The sequence below is a fragment of the Musca autumnalis genome, unplaced genomic scaffold (genome assembly GCF_047663935.1).
Source record: "Musca autumnalis isolate F117 unplaced genomic scaffold, ASM4766393v1 scaffold_2, whole genome shotgun sequence".
In the NCBI taxonomy this organism is placed as follows: domain Eukaryota; kingdom Metazoa; phylum Arthropoda; class Insecta; order Diptera; family Muscidae; genus Musca; species Musca autumnalis.
The window spans coordinates 267535511-267555231 of NW_027411755.1; the positions used below are offsets into that span (position 1 = coordinate 267535511).

General features: G+C 34.2%; 2 protein-coding genes across 12 annotated transcripts in view; both read right to left on the reverse strand.

Annotated features, from left to right (window-relative positions):
- The window catches only part of Pde1c (Phosphodiesterase 1c), a 344920-nt gene that overhangs the window by 20160 nt on the left and 305039 nt on the right, over nt 1–19721 (reverse strand). The window contains exon 6 of one of the 11 annotated variants that reach the window (XM_073964939.1): nt 15328–15492. The exons of 9 other annotated variants lie outside the window; for them this stretch is intronic. In XM_073964939.1, coding sequence (XP_073821040.1) covers nt 15328–15492 — 165 coding nt within the window. Of the gene's footprint in view, nt 1–15327; nt 15496–19721 lie in introns of all 11 variants that reach the window. One more of the 11 variants, XM_073964938.1, reaches the window with a different exon arrangement.
- LOC141392029 (polycomb protein esc) lies at nt 16173–17904 on the reverse strand. The gene is made up of 4 exons (XM_073964947.1): nt 17682–17904; nt 17501–17619; nt 17263–17434; nt 16173–17201 (listed from the first exon to the last, which is right to left on the reverse strand). Exons 1-4 carry the CDS (start codon nt 17862–17864, stop codon nt 16284–16286), a joined length of 1392 nt encoding a protein of 463 aa, XP_073821048.1. The 5' UTR covers nt 17865–17904; the 3' UTR covers nt 16173–16283.

Sequence of the window (19721 nt, forward strand, 5' to 3'; positions counted from 1 at the left end):
AACAAAGATGGCCCGGGTGGCAAGGGTTAACCTTGACCGATAGGTGGTATATTTGAAATTTGGAAAAAAATGCAATAATGTTATGGCCCTAATGTACATATTAGGGTCATACATATCAAATTGCGTAACACATCTCTAAGTAATGTGTATCATATTAGACACTTTATTTTCTACAAGCAAAAACTATCTCGGAAGTGACTTAGGCGTGTCGCCCAGGGCGATGACAACAGTCGCGGCGATAGTCGCAGAAGTCACCCTGAAGTGACCTTCGTTGTGAAGAAATGAACCACGCCAGCGTGTCGTCTTGGAAGTCACTCCAGCGACATTTCTAGAAGATCATTTCATATTTTTTTTTCATTTTTTTTTTTCTATTTATTTTTATTTTTTAATTTTTATTTTTATTTATTTTTTTTAGGTACGCTCTTTTAGAGAAATTATTCTTTGGAATTTCTGCCTACATTAATTTTGTCATTTTAAAAATGTGATGTTTTGTTGCCTGACTTCGGAAGCGAACCCGTACGTACCTTCAGAGTGCAAAGCGGGTATGCTTACCACTGGACCACCGTCTCATGTAATCATCAGATAGAAAAATGTTCTATATTTGTTCAAATGTGTTGAATCATTAAATATATGTAAACAATCGCTTTGGAAGTCACTCCGAAGTGTCGGCATACGCGATAAAAGGTAATCACAATAAAGCTATAGAAATTGCTTGTGTAATTCACCAAAGATCTTCCTTGGGGTGTCTCCGGAGTGACTTTCTAGGCGAGGGAGTGAGAAACTCACTTCCAAATGCTGGCAGGGATTAGACACTTTATTTTCTAACAAATTTATTTATGTATATCGTCTGCTCCGTCGGAAAAGGTCGTAAGTCCCTTTCAATAAATTTTTCAGGAGGAAGAAAAAGCATTCCAGCGCTTTCTGTATTAAAGATTTTATTATGGTGGTAAAGGCAGTATTTTTCGTTTATTTGTTCCGCTTCAATACCTGTACTTTGTTTGATAAAATTCCGTCGCGTTTGGGAGATAATTTGATGTCTTTGGACTTACGACCTTTTCCTTGTACAGTTTTGTATTTTTGTAGGGACTTACGACCTTTTCCTACAATTTACGGACGTTTTTAAAATAAAATATTTATACTTTACAAAACAATGTGGAAAGGGTATTATAAGTTTGTTTTGTTCAATATTCGTGTAACATCGCGAAATATTCGTCGTAGACCCCCTCCCCTTGCCACTTTTTCATATCTTGACGAGATAAAGCGATCTAGCTATGTGTGTCCGTCCATCCATTAACAATTGTAATAAAACTCCAGGCCTCAATTTTGGATCGATCATCACGAAATTCTGTGGAGAGATCGGTTTCCGACCAGAAGTGACCCCATTAGATGTTAGTTATGATCGAAAGGTGTGAAATGGACCAAACCCACAATTTTTACCCGACTTTGCAGCTGTCCTGTAGATCGCAGTAATATTCCGATCGGCGCGAATTTTTAAGAATGAATTGAGTTTAAGACAAAGAATAAGCTTGCAATTTAACATGGTGATGAGATAATTATTAGCGGGTTTAATGGACCAACACTTTTGGGTGAAATTTTATATATAAAAGACAATGTGTGTATATTTGTTCCGCATAGACTCAAAAACGCTAAACCGATGTTTTTTTGAAAATTTCAGAGAATGTACAAGGAACAACCGAGGTGAAAATAGGCTTTATATTTTTGAATTTCGGAGGGGGCAGGCCCTATCTTTTAAAAAACGCTTTTTTGCAAAAGTTATGAAAGTATCGGTCAGAAAATTAATTTGCGAGGCAACGGTTGTTGAATCTCCGACCCTAGGTACTTATTCCACGTAATTTTTAGATTATGCACAGGGATGTCCCTTGGTGGAAGTAGGCTATATATTTTGTTGAATTTCGGAGGAGCGGGTTACACATTTGCCCCATATTTTAAATGCGCTATATATAAAACTTACGAACGATTCCGTTTCCCCATCCTGGGTACATATTTTAGCAATAAGTCCCGACCAGAGTAAAATTCTAAGCCGGTTTAAACCGTCTGTCCGTCTTTTGAAATTAAGATACAGCTCGCAATTTTTAAGATAGATCTTCGTGATTCGGTATAGAAGTTTCTATTACTTCTAGGTTGTTTGGTATTGCCGCCTTCATATAGCCCCCATAGAACGGTACCTCCCGATTTCCGGTATTTTGAAGGTGTGGCCTCAATATTCCTCCGAAATGGCTGAAATTTGGTGTTTATGCTTCGTTTCGGGTATAAAACTTTCTCCCATAAATTTTTCTATATAGGTCCACGCCTTCATATAGCCCCATAGAACGGTGCCTCCCGAATTTCGGTATTTTAAAGGTTAGCCACATTGTTTTACCGAAATTGCTGAAATTTGGTATTTAGTCTACTTCATAAACAAAAGGAAACTAATTGAACTAATATTCACTACAACTCATGGTGGAGGGTATAATAAGTTCGGCCTGGCCGAATTTAACGACGTTCTTACTTGTTATTGATATTCACTTGCATATCCCAACTAATTTGCGATGCAAAAAAATTTAATTGACATAAGAAAACGTAACATAAACTGTTTCAATGGCCAGCAACGTGGACCGGTTCGGCTAATATTTAATATAAAACACGACACGTTGTACTTACGATCTTGTATTTCATGATTAATTCCGTTAATGTACTTGGTTTCTTAGCTACATTGTAATCCCAAATAGTGTCCTTTTTTGTCTTCCCAAGTATATCTGCCCCAACTCACTGCATTTTTTGTTTTTGTCTGCAAACCATGTAGAATCTTCACCATGTAATGTCTTCCTGCGTTTAGGAAGTTTATCATCAGAGCTTTCAGAATCACCGTGATAACCATAGGGAACTATAAATCCATTCCAAATTCATACTGCTCTTTGTTAGCAAGAACCATGATGTCTTCTTTGTTTAATAACATTTCAATCAATTATTATTTTAGAATCATTTAATAATATAAACATTGCACTTAGAAGGTATTACTTTATTGAATTCAGAATACAAACTAATCTCGTTATGTGAATAAATGTCCCCAGAGAAACCACAAATTACCAGTTGATAAAGTTAAGTAAGATATACGACAGTAAAAACAGTAAACATTTTGATTTTTTTATATGAGGTATTTGAACACATACAGCATCCCAATTTGTGTCAATGAAAAGGCCAGAAGTCCATCTTTAATAATCAGTTCGCTTATAGGGGAAAATTGATTACAAATGTAAATTTTCGCTGCAATATAGAAATTATCACATTTTTGTTCAAAAGTTTGGTCCACAGGCTCCGCCAAAAATCATCCGATTATCATCCAAAGGTGTAGGCTAGTTCTTTACATTGTACCCCAACCATGGATGACGTTAAAGATTATATCTGAACTACATTAGCTGTAGTATTCTTTTAAAGTATACATTCTCATGTGGACTTACGACCTTTTCGTACTCAAATCTGTACGTTTTGTGGACTTACGACCTTTTCCGACAAGGGCAAAACATATAGAAAAACGCGACATACTACCATTTTCTTTGTATCATACGACGTGTTTTGAATTGTACTATCATCTTGTAACAAAAACGCGATTTCCAAAAAAAGTGGACTTACGACCTTTTCCGACGGAGCAGACGATATGTTTATCGCTATATACCCTGCAAGCAAAAACTATCTCGGAAGTGACTTAGGCGTGTCGCCCAGGGCGATGAAAACAGTCGCGGCGATAGTCCCAGAAGTCACCCTGAAGTGACCTTCATTTTTAAGAAATGAACCACGCCAGCGTGTCGTCTTGCAAGTCACTCCAGCGAGACTTCTAGAAGATCATTTCCGCGATAGTTCTTGGAATTAAAAAAATATTTTTTTTCTATTTATTTTTTTAAGTACGCTCTTTTTGAGAAATTATTCTTTGGAATTTCTGCCTACATTAATTTTGTCATTTTAAAAATGTGATGTTTTGTTGCCTGACTTGGGAAGCAAACCCGTACATTCAGAGTGCAAAGCGGGTATGCTTACCACTGCATCACCATCTCATGTAATCATCAGATAGAAAAATGTTCTATGTTTGTCCAAATGTGTTGAATCATTAAATATATGTAAACAATCGCCTTGGAAGTTACTCCGAAGTATCGGCATACGCGATAAAAGGTAATCACAATAAGGCTATAGAAATTGCTTGTGTAATTCACCAAAGATCTTCCTTGGCGTGTCTCCGGAGTGACTTCCTAGGCGAGGGAGTGAGAAACTCACTTCCAAATGCTGGCGGGGTATGCATGTACATATATGTATACCTCTGTATATGTTTCAATATTTAATATACTTTGCGTGGCACAATTGTACTTGCAATGTCAGGACTTTTGCGAATTAGGTTATTCCTCCTGAACAAACACAATAACGGTGGTATAATATAAATGACTGACTATCTAACAAAAGTATAATAAAATGCGAAATTTTATTTGTTTATTGTGAAATAACTTCCCTTACTCCAATCATACTAGCGATTTGAATTACCATTTGTAGGTCAAGACAATGGACACAAGCATGTTATCGCTATTGTTTGCAATGGAGAGTGAGGTGGATTGTAATGGATTTCTGTAGGTATTGATACCTCAATCCATCCATGTACGTACAGTGTCTCGCGGCTGTTTTCGTAGGTCTAGTAATAGAATTCATGTCATTTATTTTAAATGGATAACGTTGCTAAACGAGACAGTTTTACCAAATTGACTGGTGTTTATAGTATCTTCTTTTTCTGTATTTGCAAATCAGTTAACCGGATATAAGCGATCATTCAATAGAATTATAAACATTTATATTATAATGATTATTCAGGCATAAACAGCACTCTATTTCTTGCAGCCGAAATCTCACTTCTTTCATCTTGGCAACCTGTCCAGTCTTGGATATTTTTCAGCCAGTTCAGTTATCTTCTACCTCTTCCTGTTTTCCTTCTATTTTACCTTTTATAATGGTTTGCAGAAACTTATATTTGTCATTTCTCATGAGATGTCCCACCTCGACCTCGATTATCCGTGATGGTCGGGACCGGAGGCATTACGGATAATCGATTTTCCCGGATAATGGAGGCAATGCTTTTATGTACTTTTTGAACATATTTTAAAGCAAAAATGGTATAATATTGTCCAATAATATGAAAATCAGCAATTTTTATTAAATTTGTTACGGTAATCAACCAAATTTTAGAAGGAAACATAATACCATCATTATCAGATTCATCTGAATTGACTTTGTCCCATGGGTTTTGTGATACCATAAATACACAAATTGTGTAATACGGGAGAATTTCCAGTTTTCGTTTGTTTATCTTTGTTTCCTTAATCAAATAAATTGGAAAGTGTGTTTTTACTCCTGGGTAATGAAGTATATAACGAAAAATAGAAAAAATTGAAAAATGTCCAACATTTCTTTTCTATCACGGGTAATGGAGGTTCCCGGTTAATCGATTCACGGATAATCGAGGTTCAACTGTATTTGGTTTCTTTAATGTTTATTTTTAGGCCATACATTTCGCTCACACAAGAAACATTGTCTACCACCTTTTGTATACCAGATATACTGGCAGCTATTATTGCAGTGTCATCTGCATAGCGTATGTTGTTGATTATTAGACCATGTACTTTTATTTCTATTCGTTCACTTTCGATGGCTTCCTTAAATATTTTCTGGGAATAAATGTTGAACAGCAAAGGGGACAATATGCATCCATGTCACACTCCTCTTGATATTTCAATTACATCTGTTGGTTCACTATTTATCTCCATCCGAGCTTTTTGATTCCAGTACAAGTTTTTTATGAATCTTATTTCTTTTTCCCCAACTCCAATGTCCTTCAATATTTTGACTAACTTATAGTGCTGAACGGTGTCAAACGCCTTTTCGTAATCTATGAAGCAGAGGAAAGAATCGTTTTGGACATCTCTGCATTTCTGCGCCAGAATCAGCATGGACAGCAAAGTTTCTCTCGTTCTCATGCCTTCTTGGAACCCAAACTGTGAGTCTCCCATAGCTTTTTCACATGCAGGATATATTCTTGTGTGTATTATTCTCAGAAATATTTTTAGAATGTGGCACATAAGGCTAATGAGTCTGTACTCACTGCATTTCCTTGCATTAGTCTTCTTTGGTATTGCTACAAAGGTCGATAGTAACCAGTCATGTGGGTATTGACCAGTGCCATATACATAATTAAAAAGTTCTACTATTATTGGTATATTGCGTTCATCTAATTATCCCTTTAGTATACTGTTTCTTCACTCACTTTCTTCATTTCACTTCGCAAAACCTGGACATGTGTTGTCTTTGCCAATATTCATAATATTATACGTGATATTTATATCAAAGTTATGTAGAAAGTGTATATGAGAATTATATACAACCAAAACCGTTATGTTTGAAAAAAAAAAAACTAAAGAAAACAATCAGTGTTTAATCACCTTGCTGTTCAAAATATGATCAGGAGATACATAATTCTAATCACTCTTCAAACACCTGCATGATCATTTTTGGATTAAATCAAAATTAATTCAGATGATTAAAATGTGACAATAAATACGATAAAAATATTCACATTTTAAACTCCTCAAAGATTTATTTGTGATTGCTATACATTTGTTGTCGCATTTTAAATTGAACTCTTTTTAATCATTACAGGGAGTAACTTTCGAGTCCCTTTCTGATCATACAAGCGACTTAATCAGTTTATGATCACCAAAAGGACTCTTAAAGGCTCCGGAATGTGATTATACCCTACACCACTATGTGGTAAGGGGTATTATGTGTTAGTGCATTTGTATGTAACATACAAAAGGAAGCGAGATAGACCCATAGTTCCTTCTAGGGATATACATAGAATCACTTTCTGAGTCGATTTATGCATGTCCGTCCGTCCGTCCGTCCGTCCGTCCGTCCGTTCGCAACATACAGGTCGCATTTGTTGACCGATTTCGCTGAAAATTGGGGAATACCATTTTGTTAGCCGTCGGAAGATCAAGTTCGAAGATGGGCTATATCGGTCCAAGTTTTGGTATAGCTCCCATATATATTTTCGGCCGATTTCACGTATTTTCTGTAACACACACGCTATATATGTCCGATTTCGATGAAATTTGGAATGTGTGACTGAATTTGGTCTAAAAATAAATGTGCCAAATTATATCGAAATCGGTTCAGATTTGGATATAGCTCCCATATATATGTTCGCCCGATTTCACGTATTCGATGTACCAATCACGCTATATACGTCCGATTTTAATGAAATTTGGAATGTCTGACTGAATTTGGTATAGAAATAAGTGTGCCAAATTATATAGAAATCGGTTCAGATTTGGATATAGCTTCCATATATATTTTCGGCCGATTTCACGTATTTTCTGTACCAAACACGCTATATATTTCCGATTTCGATGAAATTTGGAATGTGTGACTGAATTTGGTCTAAAAATAAATGTGCCAAATTATATCGAAATCGGTTCAGATTTGGATATAGCACCCATGTATATTTCCGGCCGATTTCACGTATGCGATGTACCAATCACGCTATATACGTTCGATTTTAATGAAATTTGGAATGTTTGACTGAATTTGGTATAGAAATAAGTGTGCCAAATTATATAGAAATCGGTTCAGATGTGGATATAGCTTCCATATATATTTTCGGCCGATTTCACGTATTTTCTGTACCAAACACGCTATATATGTCCGATTTCGATGAAACTTGGAATGTGTGACTGAATTCAGTCTAGAAATAAATGTGCCAAATTATATCGAAATCGGTTCAGATTTGGATATAGCACCCATGTATAGCATTTCCAAATTAAATGAAACCTTTTCCAAATTAAATGAAACCTTTTCCAAATTGAATGAAACTTTTTCCAAATTAAATTAAACCTTTTCCAAATTAAATGAAACCTTTTCCAAATCAAATGAAACCTTTTCCAAATCAAATGAAACCTTTTCCAAATGAAATGAAACCTTTTCCAAATCAAATGAAACCTTTTCCAAATTGAATGAAACCTTTATTTTTATTGAAAGAAAAAAGCCAGAATATTTTGAAAAAAGAAAGAAATAAAAAATTATGTCGGTTTTCAACAATTTTTTACTTAAATTCTAATCTTAAGTAATGACATAAAAGTGTAACTCGCTGCATATTTTGCTTCCTTGAACTTAAACATTTTACAATTTTTGGACATCAATTTAAGTTATAGCGAAATAATGCTAAAGACAGAATTAAGGGTTAAAAAATTGCTAATAATAACAGGGGCTAATTGTATTACCTAATGAAGTGGTTCACTATTTGCTGCTTGTGAAATTTTCAATGGACATACTCATTACATAATTGGAGCAGTCCTGTTTATTGAGCTATTGGTTACTATGCTCAATCACGTCAACAATATTACGATCTACTGTCTGATCGCGTAGTATCACTCTGGTTCACAATTCTATTTTTGAAAATACCTTTACTATTGTGTTCAACATTGCTGAATATGGCATTCAAAATTTCAAATTACACCGTCTTAATTCTATCATTATGTGTATTCGTTTACTTATTAAGTTTTTGCATAAAAATTATGCTAAAAAAACTTTCAAAAATAGATCGTAATACCGTTGACGTGCTTGAGCATCGTATCGAACAGCTGAATCAACTGCTATCGAACAGCTCAATCAAGGACTGCTCCATTTATGTACTCGTAAGGACCATGTCCATTGAGAATTCCCCAAACAGCAAACCTGTTATTAAACTGTGAACCAAAATTTGGGGCAGAGATAATTCCTTTTTGGGGATGAAAGCCCTTGGTGAGTATATTAAGAATCCCGAAGGAGTGAGTCGAACTTCCGAGTTATGGCCTGATTAAGTTTTTGGTGAAGACGCGACAAGATCGATTAGTTGTCAATGATGGTCGTACCTAAAATTTTCTGAGCAAAATTTTTGAAGAACTTTTCGAAGCTGAAAAATAAGGGACGAAAAGGACATTGAAGAAAGCGAGTTAGAATGCCGAAATGTTCTACGAAAATAATCCTCATTCGATTTGAGTAAAAACAAGTAATCTCATAAATAAGCTAAAACGACAGTAAACAAAGATATAACGTTAATTTCAGATGCCTTACGTGGTCTTCAGCAGAAATTTAATCAGGCCATAACTCGGAACTTCTACTCACGGCGGATCTGTCCTTCGGTATTCTTAATATATTCACCAAGGGCTTTCATCCCCAAAAGGAATTATCTCTGCCCCAGATTTTCACCTCCATTTTGTGTCACAGTGTTATTAGGACAGCTTGCAAATATTTTGTTCTGGTGTTTTTTTTTGGGAAAGCCGAAAAGTGAGCATCATTCTCATTAACATGAGAATACTCGATGCTTAAAGAGTTCAGGTTTTCACTAAAAAATCATCATTTCAAAAACTGAAAAGCCAATTGATAATTCCCTTCGCCGGGATGAAATCATGATATTGGTAGCGATCAGTAAATTTTGCAAGCTGTCAGTGCGTTTTGTAAACATTTTTCTCTGCAAAGAGGAAAGTGATGAAGTTAAGCCAATGGGGGAAACTCCAGACTTAAACAATCGAATTTTATAAACCTAAATTCTCTCTTTAGGATTATTTCGCTATAACCTTAATTGATGCCCAAAAATTATGAAATGTTTAAGTTCAAGGAAGCAAAACATGCAGGGGGTTACACTTTTATATCATTACTTAAGATTAGAATTTAAGTAAAAAATCGTTGAAAACCCATATAATTTTTTATTTCTTTCTAGTTTCAAAATATTCTGACTTTTTTCTTTCAATAAAAATAAAGGTTTCATTCAATTTGGAAAAGGTTTCATTTGATTTGGAAAAGGTTTCATTTGATTTGGAAAAGGTTTCATTTAATTTGGAAAAGGTTTCATTCAATTTGGAAAAAGTTTCATTCAATTTGGAAAAGGTTTCATTTAATTTGGAAATGCTATATATTTTCGGCCGATTTCGCGTATTTGCTGCTCCAAACACGCTATATAAGTCGGATTTCAATGATATTTGGAATGTGTGACTGAATTCGGTCTGGAAATAAATGTGCCAAATTATATCAAAATCGGTATAGATCTGGATATAGCTCCGATTTATATTTTACATATTCACAGTGGTGTAGGGTATCATATAGTCGGCCCCGCCCGACTTTGATCCTTTCCTTACTGGTTTTTGAGTTACATTCTTCCAAATGCCAGCAGGGATGTGTGATTTGTTTTGTTTGAGAAAATAAAATGTGTCGGTATGTAAAACGTATCTATAAAATGTTGCATAAATGTGTTGCATAAATTTGATTTCAGATTTTCGGTGTTATTCGCGAGTTTACGTTCTACTCGACAGCTACAAAGCAAGTGAGTGATTTTGACATTCTCTTTCTACAAAAGACAGTTCTTTCGAAATACATAAACCCAAATTTACATGGAAAAGTGTACGTTACGTGTTATTTCGTGTGGCTTGTCGGTCGCATAGATTTTCGTTTCGAAGGTGTTTAGATGAACAGAAACCCAGCTAACATTTTTTCCGAGGGCTCTGATTTCCGACTTTTTTTCCGAAATTTTCTGAATATTTTTTAAATATTTGTCGATTTCTCTAATATTTTTCTAGAAATTGTACCGATTTCTAAAACTTTTTTTAGAATCTCTGCAAATTTTCTGAAGAACCTTAAGAATCTCATTCCGAATTCGTTCCGATTTCTAATCGATTTTCTAAGGGATTTTTTTTTGTTCGATTGTTGTCGAAAAACAAAGTGATTTTTTATAAAATTCGCATATACAGTTTTTGAATTGTTTTAATATAAAAGCAACATATAATAATTCAGGCTAGTGTTGTTGGTTCAACATATTCGTGCACAATCTCCTACTATTAATCACAAAATGATAACAACAGGGAAAATCATTAGGACGTTTGAAATTAGAATCATCCATAAATAGTGCATTAAAAGAAAATTGTCTCTGAGTGGGGATATTTGTTCTGTCTTGTGTGTCAGTATCAAAGGCGTCAGCGCCCAAGAATTTCTTTCGATTTTTTTCAGAAAATCTAAACTTTTCTTCAAATTTTTCCAGAATTTCTTCCCGAATTCGGACCGATTTTCTTCAAAAAATCTAAATTTTCCACCGAATTTTCCAGAATTTTTCCGAATTCGGAACGATTTCGTACCGATTTTGTACCGAATTCGACATCAGAATCGGCAACTTGTGCAGAGATTCTGACCGAATTCGCAAAGAATTCGGAAAAAATGTTAGCTGGGAAACGATTTTTTTCCACTTGGGAAGCGCAAGAAACCTTTCGGTCGACATACATAAACAGGGGGTTAGAATGAAAATATGTTGAAGTTTGTGGGACACTGTATGTACGAGTATTGATGTAGATTTGGCTATGAATGGTTTGCCCTTAAATAAGACAAATGATGAGTGAACGACGAATCATCAACAAATGTTTGTGTATTGCTATTCATTTGTGATGTCTCATTTCAAGGACTAATGAAAAGAGTAGCAAGAAAACCAAAAACGATGATTGATTATTACCAAAAAAAATAACCGAATTTTTCGACAGACTAAATGGAAAATAATTAAGTCAGGCATACAATTTATTTGTAATTCCTTAGAGTTTATAGCTTAAAACAATCGTATATAGCTATGTAAAACATAATTTACACCCTGCACATACATAAACATACAAGCGCCAGTCCGAAAACGAAATACCCTATCGTTTCTATAAAGCGCTATGCTATTTAAACCTCCCCACCATTGAGTCTTGGTACACAAGCGGGTTTCTTGAAACGAATAATGGTAATAGGCAACATCGCAAACACATAACCTCATACCCCTTGACATAATAAGAATGGCGCGTCCAACTTCGTACGGCACCACTGTGTGTTACACATGGCTAATCACCACTGAATATATGATGTACTGTCGGGGTTTGGTGCAAGAAATAAGGTGATACAATAGGTTTGTCTTCGCACTTACTAAATGTTGCTGAAACACTTTTTTCAGCAACTTTTCCTTCATACAACTGTCAAAATTAGAAACATTTGTAATAATTTGGTGTGTCTTTTTACTTACTAAATGTTGCTGAAACAATTTTTTCAGCAACTTTTCCTTTATACAACTGTCAAAATTCGAAACATTTGTAATAATTATTACAAATTATCGAGTACGCAGACAGGCATATTAGGGGTGTCTTTTTACTTACTAAATGTTGCTGAAACATTTTTTTCAGCAACTTTTCCTTTATACAACTGTCAAAATCTGCAACATTAGTAATAATTATTACTAATTATCACGTAAAAAGACACAGCTATTATTACAAATTATCGAGTACGCAGACAGGCATAATTATTACAAATTACCGAGTACATTGACAGGCATATTATTGAGTACAGGGACAAGCATAATACCAACTGATGTCTTCATTTGTTGTCAAAACATATTTTTAATCAAAAATATTTTTTTAAGCTCTGCGAAGAACATTTTACCGTTTTCTTCTACCTTTTGTGAATAGTTCGCGCAAAAAATGTTGACAGAAAATGAAGACAACGGACTAAATTCGACTTTTGGATCACCTTAAATTCGCCTTGACTACATAATTATATAATATGCCTGTTCGATAACTTCGCAAGTAAAAATTATTTGCAAGTACTAGCAACTACTTCTCATTTCTCTTTTACTGAACAAGTTTGTTATCGAACAACATTTTGTAAAAGTTTGTACAAATTTGACCTAACGATACATAATTATATGGTCTGTTCCAGTACTGCAAAAAAATAGCTTCTTGTAGGTTCTGCAACTGTGCATTTGCTGAAACTTATTTTTTACAGTTGATATTTTCATGTGTGTAAATTATTTGACATACATATGTATGTATATTGTTAACATGGAAGTAATAAGAATGCCAATGGACCTGCTTCACTAAGACGATTCGAATTCAAATTCGCTTGAACTACTACCAAACCTTGTTTTTTTGCAAACTATTTGATTTATTTTGGGTTTCAATCAAACAAAGGTTTTCTACAATAACAGGAGTTTGGTAGTAAATCGAACAAATTCGAATCGTGTTACAGAAAAATCCATTAAGTTTAAGATTTACCTATAAACGAATATTTAGTCCCGGTCCACACTAACTTGAATTTCATTACAAAGTTTCATGAAATTAGGTGTTCTTAAATCGGATTCCCCACTACAGCAATTTTATGACACATAATTTCATGCAATTTTTTCAATGAAATTACTCTAGTGTGGACCGCGACTTATGAACACCAATAGTGCGATTCTCTAACTCATGTTTTGAGTTGCCTACAATTGTCGGTAAAATTAAAATGCTTATAATTTCGATTACCGATGTTTTTCGGTAAATAATAGTACGGTTACACTAGAGTTTTTGCCGGGTTAACCCACTTCATGAGGATTTATTTGACGTTTGCGCTATGGAATTGACATTTGAAACCCAAACTCACTGGGTTAATCCTGATAAGTGCAACCGGGGTAGTAGCGACGAATAAAAAGCAGGCGTAAAGTTCTACCGATAGCAACACTGTTGTCAACTTTTATTTGAAATTTTCATTCATAATTTTGCATTTTAAATTTACCGATTTTTTTCTGTAACTGAAAAAATGAATTAGGAAATCGCACTACATATATATTTTCAATATCAATAACATGTAACCGATCACTGTATATTGTTTCCTCTGTTTCTTTTTCACAAACTGATCTAGTTATAAATTAACGCGAACTCATGGTACAACTTACGTACAGGTTATTACTTTCATATGGCAGCGACGACGACGTCGGTATTCGCAGCAACATTTCAATTCTAAACTTATTTTGACATCAAGGAATATCAAAACCGCGTAGTGCCCTTTGTATTTCGATTCGTTGCTTCGTTCCATGCGCGATCACTGTCAATGATTTAAAAGTCACTAAATTATTCGTTTGCCATAACAAATATTAGAATTTTTGAATACGTTGTTCCCTTTGGTTTATTCATATGCAATGCATTATATCTAATATTTTTTATTTTATTTTTTTTTGTAAAATTTGTATATTTCTGTTGTTCGATTGATAAAGTCAATACAAAAGATATGAGGTTTGGGAGACACCCCTCCCCTGTTCCGAAGTAGGTTTAAACTTGTTTATGTCTTCCAGTAATATGTAGTCATTTTTGAATACTACGAAATAAGGTGAAATTGATTTTTGCATATACATACATATGTACATACATACGTATAGTGATCCGAATAATTGTTTTTTTTTTTTAATAATTGATTGCTACAGTCATTGTTTATATAGTCTTCTTTAATTGACGCCTGTCTACGAAGTTTTATCAGTTTGATAATGTTGAAAATTAACAGAAGTATTAACAATTAGCTTGAATTTATTCTTTGATTTGTAGGTATTCTTTAAACAAATAACATTGCAATGCAGTATGAACACCGTTAACAGTGAAACGGGAAAGTTATTTTGTGTACGCAATACTATCCATGAAAACCCGACTGCAATTCTAATCGTAACAACTAGAGCAGCAGTTAGGACAACTGAACTGTCAAACAACTTTTCGAGTTTTTGAAAGTTCTCATACAAAATACGCTACGCGTATCGAACCTTCTTTAACCTATAATAAATATTATTTATGAATGGTCGGGCTTGGACCGTTGGACCTTAAGACTGGCTAAGCGTTAATAATTTCCTGTTCCGCAGTAAAATCCTAAAAGAGCGGTGGAGACCCCCGATGGACTTATGACCGCTGTCCCACAATTATTTCAATTTCGTTAAATATATTTAAACTAGTTTTGGGTTAGGTATAATGACTTTTATTAATGTTTTAATTTTAATATTAGTGCAAATAGTCGATATTTACATTAGGCAATTCTCCAATTGTCAGTTTGTCGGTGAGAGAGGGTGTTGAGGAGTTAAGGGTTACCACATGCCTCACCTCCCTCTTCTTCTAACTGACAATTGCCGCAAGGAAAATATGGACATGCATACATTTTGTTTAAACATCCTTTTAGATACCTGTCCTATCAGTGTGGAAACATCCACTAGCCGGCCACACAATACTAACACATAGCATTTATAAAGTTTAAGACAATTTTGATTTTATTTATTTGTCTTCGGGTGCAATACACAGCGATCAGATGAAATCTTTTGATTAGTTTTTCTATTACATAAAATATACAACAACAATGAATACAACAAATACACTACATCTATATGAACGACTATATATGTATACACACGTCTCAGAGCTATCGGATGGTTGACCAAACAAGGAGAATACTTTAAAAGTAACCAACCCCAGATTATTATTATTGGTATAGTTGGGTCTGTCGTTATTGTTGTTATTGGATTCGTGTTGTTGGTGTTGTACAGATACGATGTGCCGGCTACGTCTATTCGTCTTGGTAACACTCAAAGAGGACCTGGAGTAGGATAACGTAGTGGAGGACGCTGAAGAACATCTACTAGAATATTAAAGGGAACAAGTACAAATACAAACGTACAATGTAGTAAAATATGCCAACATAATAGGGAAATACAAAAATATAAAAGCAAATACACACACATATACATCTTCATTACAAGTGTTTTATATTTTGCAACAAATAATTAAATGAGTTTAGTGAATCTTTAAACAAGTCCAATATGGGCTTGTTTTCCATTTATGAAAATAAATTGAATTAAAAAAAATATATGTTTAGTTATAAAGTTTGAAACACGAATCATTGTTCCGCATTTTCAATTAAAAAAAAAAACAATTTTTTCAGCTTCTTCCTGTTCCTCTATAGTCGAGCGAGTTAGTAAGAAATACAGCACAAGCGACTATATAACATTGGCTGTATTGTTGCAATAAAAGTAAATATATTTTGAATACTCTAAATCGACCATTATAAGAACTTTTACTAAATACCACAAGTCTATGTAATTTGGTTTTTATAAATACAATTTGTAGGTATATGCAAGATGAAGGGAAATGGCCTATATAAACTACGGCACATTTCTAATTATATTCTGATAACGAACAATTGCAAAATTAATTTGAATTTCCACATTGTTTCTTCTACACTTGCCTTAGTACAGGACTAACATCGTGAGACATAAAGCAATGCAAATGGTTTTTAATGTAAGTCAATTCATACAATTTCATTATTAAAATTTGTAAAAAAGAGTATGCTTTTATTTTCGTTATTCTCCCTCCATGTATTCAAAAATAACTTGCATAAAACATTTGTAATTTGGTAAGACAAATAAATCATGGCGTATGCACTTCCGCATTCCGACGATTCCAACGCCAAACTGTGCCATCGTCACATACCCACACCAAAACTGTAGCATCGCGAGAAAATGCAGCTTGTCGCACAATTGACGTACAACGGATATTATTCAAAGTACTGGAATGTGTGTGTTTTGGATCCGATGGGTCGAGTTCCCATACGTATACTTTGCCATATTGATTTCCTAATGCTACAATCTTATGCCAAGGATTAAATCCAAAACGTACAAACCATATTTCACATTCATCATAATTAAATTCACTAATGATTGTGCATGAAGGATCATTCGGCTTCAGTTGTGACAAAGTTTGATGCAATTGTCCCGGCTTCCAACAAACAATAGAATTTTCACAAGACTTTGAAAGTACAAAATCTCCGAACCATTGAACACAGTCAACATAGTTTCGATGTATGTCTCTTGTGGAAAATTCAGGAAAGTGTTGCATTATAGTGGGAAATGGTAATTGAGATTTATTTGGATTGAAGGTGCGAGACATTTCAATTTTCTCTTTAAACTCGGGGGTATCAATGCGCCATAATTTCAAAGAATGGTCCATACCACTTGACATAATACGTTCTCCACGTAAATCAAAGTCTATCGAAAGAACTTCATCACGATGTCCCTCTACTCCACCAAAAATTGCTATACACACGTGCGTCTGTATATTCCATAAACGTATGGCATGATCTTTGCTGCCTGAAAGTAACAAATTCGCTTGCCGGGGATGAAATTTCAACTCATTAATGGCCTGTCCATGACCCACATAATTCCCTATCGATTCGTTTTTATGTATGTCTATGACTCGAATGACACCACGATAACCAGCCGTGGCCAATAGGGGAGCAGATGTTTTCAAATCGTATGACCAACTGCATGTATAAAACACTTCATCTGGCTGAAATTGAAGGTAAGGAAATTAATTAGTTCATAATAATATATTAAACCAAAAAACATACATCTGGATCTGCATAGCACATAATCAGTTTTAAACCTCCTTTACGGGGGCATTCATAAATGTTGCAACGATTACTACCCGCTGTGGCAAAAACCATCGGTTGATCTTTACCCAACAAATGGTTGAAAGCTACACCGAAAATCGCCTGTCCATGATCTTCTTTTAAATGACAACTACGGAAGAAAAAAAAAAATAGATAAATATTACTTGCAAAGCAACATGTTTCGAATATTACTTACTCATATTTGTATGCCGGCCTTTTCACTTTTGATTTACTATGACCACGACTCTTGCGACCTCGAGAGCCAGGAGATTTGCTGCGAGACGTAGTGCTTGTTGCTATACTGGCTGTATCATCCTAAACGAAACAAAAATGGAATTGTTGAGACTTGGAAATTGTGAAAAAGACCTAACACTTACAGCAGACTCATTATCACTGTTTTCTGTTTTGGAGTTCTCTTTCGGTGATTGTTTATCGTTCTTAACTTTTGACATGCTGTTTGGCAAACACTTTGTAGCAACAACTTTACATATAAAGTTTTTTTGTTTTATTTTAAATAATTTTTTTTGCACAAACAACTTCGAACAGCAAATACAACACATAAACAAACGATGACAGCAAAGTACGCGCCAAATTTTTTGCATTCATTGACGACTGAATACCTGAGCCACATTGTAAACAATCAGCGGCGTTAAATAATCACCAACAAGGTCGTGTTTTTAAATAGGTTAAGGTACGTTTACATTAGACCTCATTGACATGTTTACTGCATATTGTTTATCTTTTAGAATATACTCTTGTACATTTTAAATCGAGATATAATAGTTTATCATAATAGAAAGCACTAGTTAGTTAACCAGAGCTTTAAATCAAATGCATAAGAAAACTGATACTATCGAGATGTGAACAAATTAAAAATGTATATTATTTTGACGATTTAAAAAGTAAAATCTTATTAACAATGGTAATTTAAATATATTTTTTTTGAAAATACGAATTTGTTTTATGTGTAAACAAGCAATTCACAGTAATGCATTATTGTGATCAAATTTGACGTTTGGTATGGTAAATGGCACAATTACTGTTATTGATGTAACACCTTCTTATGCCGCCATGATTTCAAACATATCACAATAATCAAGGTAGATGCATATGTGCAGCTGATCGAACATGAATTTCCAAACATGTTTTTGCAAATTTAACTTGCCTTTAAAAATATACGGCAATATAGAATTTTACTGCTTTATTTAGAAATTCATCGTAAAATTGAGTACGTGTACATATGTCATAATTCATGTGTATAATACTAACAAATGTACAAAAAAATTATCGTTGAAGCATCAAAATTAGAAGTTTTGATTAATGGTCTATCCCAGAACTGCAAGAATCTACAACTTTTAACTATTTTTATAGAGTTCCATAGTAGAGTAAAATCATGACATTGCTGTTGTGGGGAATTCGACCTATGAACGCCTAATTTCATGAAATTTTTTAATGAAATTCACTCTAGTGTGGACCGGGACTTAAAGATTAGCAAAGTAATTATTCAGCTAGACTTTGATATTAACAAAATATAACTCGATGACTGTCAGTTTTGTTGGTCAGTGTATACAATCCCAGCAAAAAAGTTTGGAGGTAGTGCAATGCAGAGTTATGATTTCACAACATCTTTCGATACAGTCCACATGGAGTTATGAAGAATGCACTCCGTTCGGTACATTTTAGAAGCACTCGCTTAAAGGTCTCTATATGCAAGACAATTTGTTGATCCCTACAAAAGATGTCGCAGTCTTTTTTCCAAATACAAAAAGAGCACGGACGCAGAAAACAATTCCTCTGTTCCTTTACGTTCAAGAATCTTCAAGTTTTACCACTTTTAACTCGAAAAGCTTTCCTTTACTTCATATACCGAAAAATTCATATGAAGGCAGTACTCAACTTTTGCCACTTTTACCATTTTTAAAAGTAAAGGAACAGACCATTTATTTAGATCGGAAACGTTCATATACATACATATACGTATACAATTACTACGAACACACATATTTATTTGAATGGAAAATTATCATTCCACATGCAGTTTGCATTCGGTCAGTAGTACTTTATTTTTAAAAAAAATCGCATCTATCAATATGGTTATGCATATAAAAATACTTATGTATGTAAATCGCTAAAAGGCATGCAAATTGCTTTTAAAAGTGAGAAATATTTACAAAAGAGCATTTAAGAAAGAAAGACAAGGGACAGACAGATAACAGACAAAAAGAGAGATCAGCCAGTACAAGAGAAATAGTTTTTAGACAAGAACAAGTCGGAAGATTTTATTTGTTGCGCTATATTTTGGTGTGTTTCATTGTGGTTTCGGTAAGTGTGGCTGGAGGAGGAGAAAACAATTCATAATAATAACAAAGAAAACGAAACATAAGGTAAATGACCAAAATATTTATCTATTTAACCAA

Coding starts and splice junctions, on each gene's coding strand:
- LOC141392029 (XM_073964947.1), bottom strand. CDS start 17,864: ATGTGTTGTATTTGCTGTTCGAAGTTGTTTGTGCAAAAAAAATTATTT. Junction 17,620..17,681: donor ACAGTGATAATGAGTCTGCT/GTAAGTGTTAGG, acceptor TGTTTCGTTTAG/GATGATACAGCCAGTATAGC. Junction 17,435..17,500: donor AGGCCGGCATACAAATATGA/GTAAGTAATATT, acceptor TTTCTTCCGTAG/TTGTCATTTAAAAGAAGATC.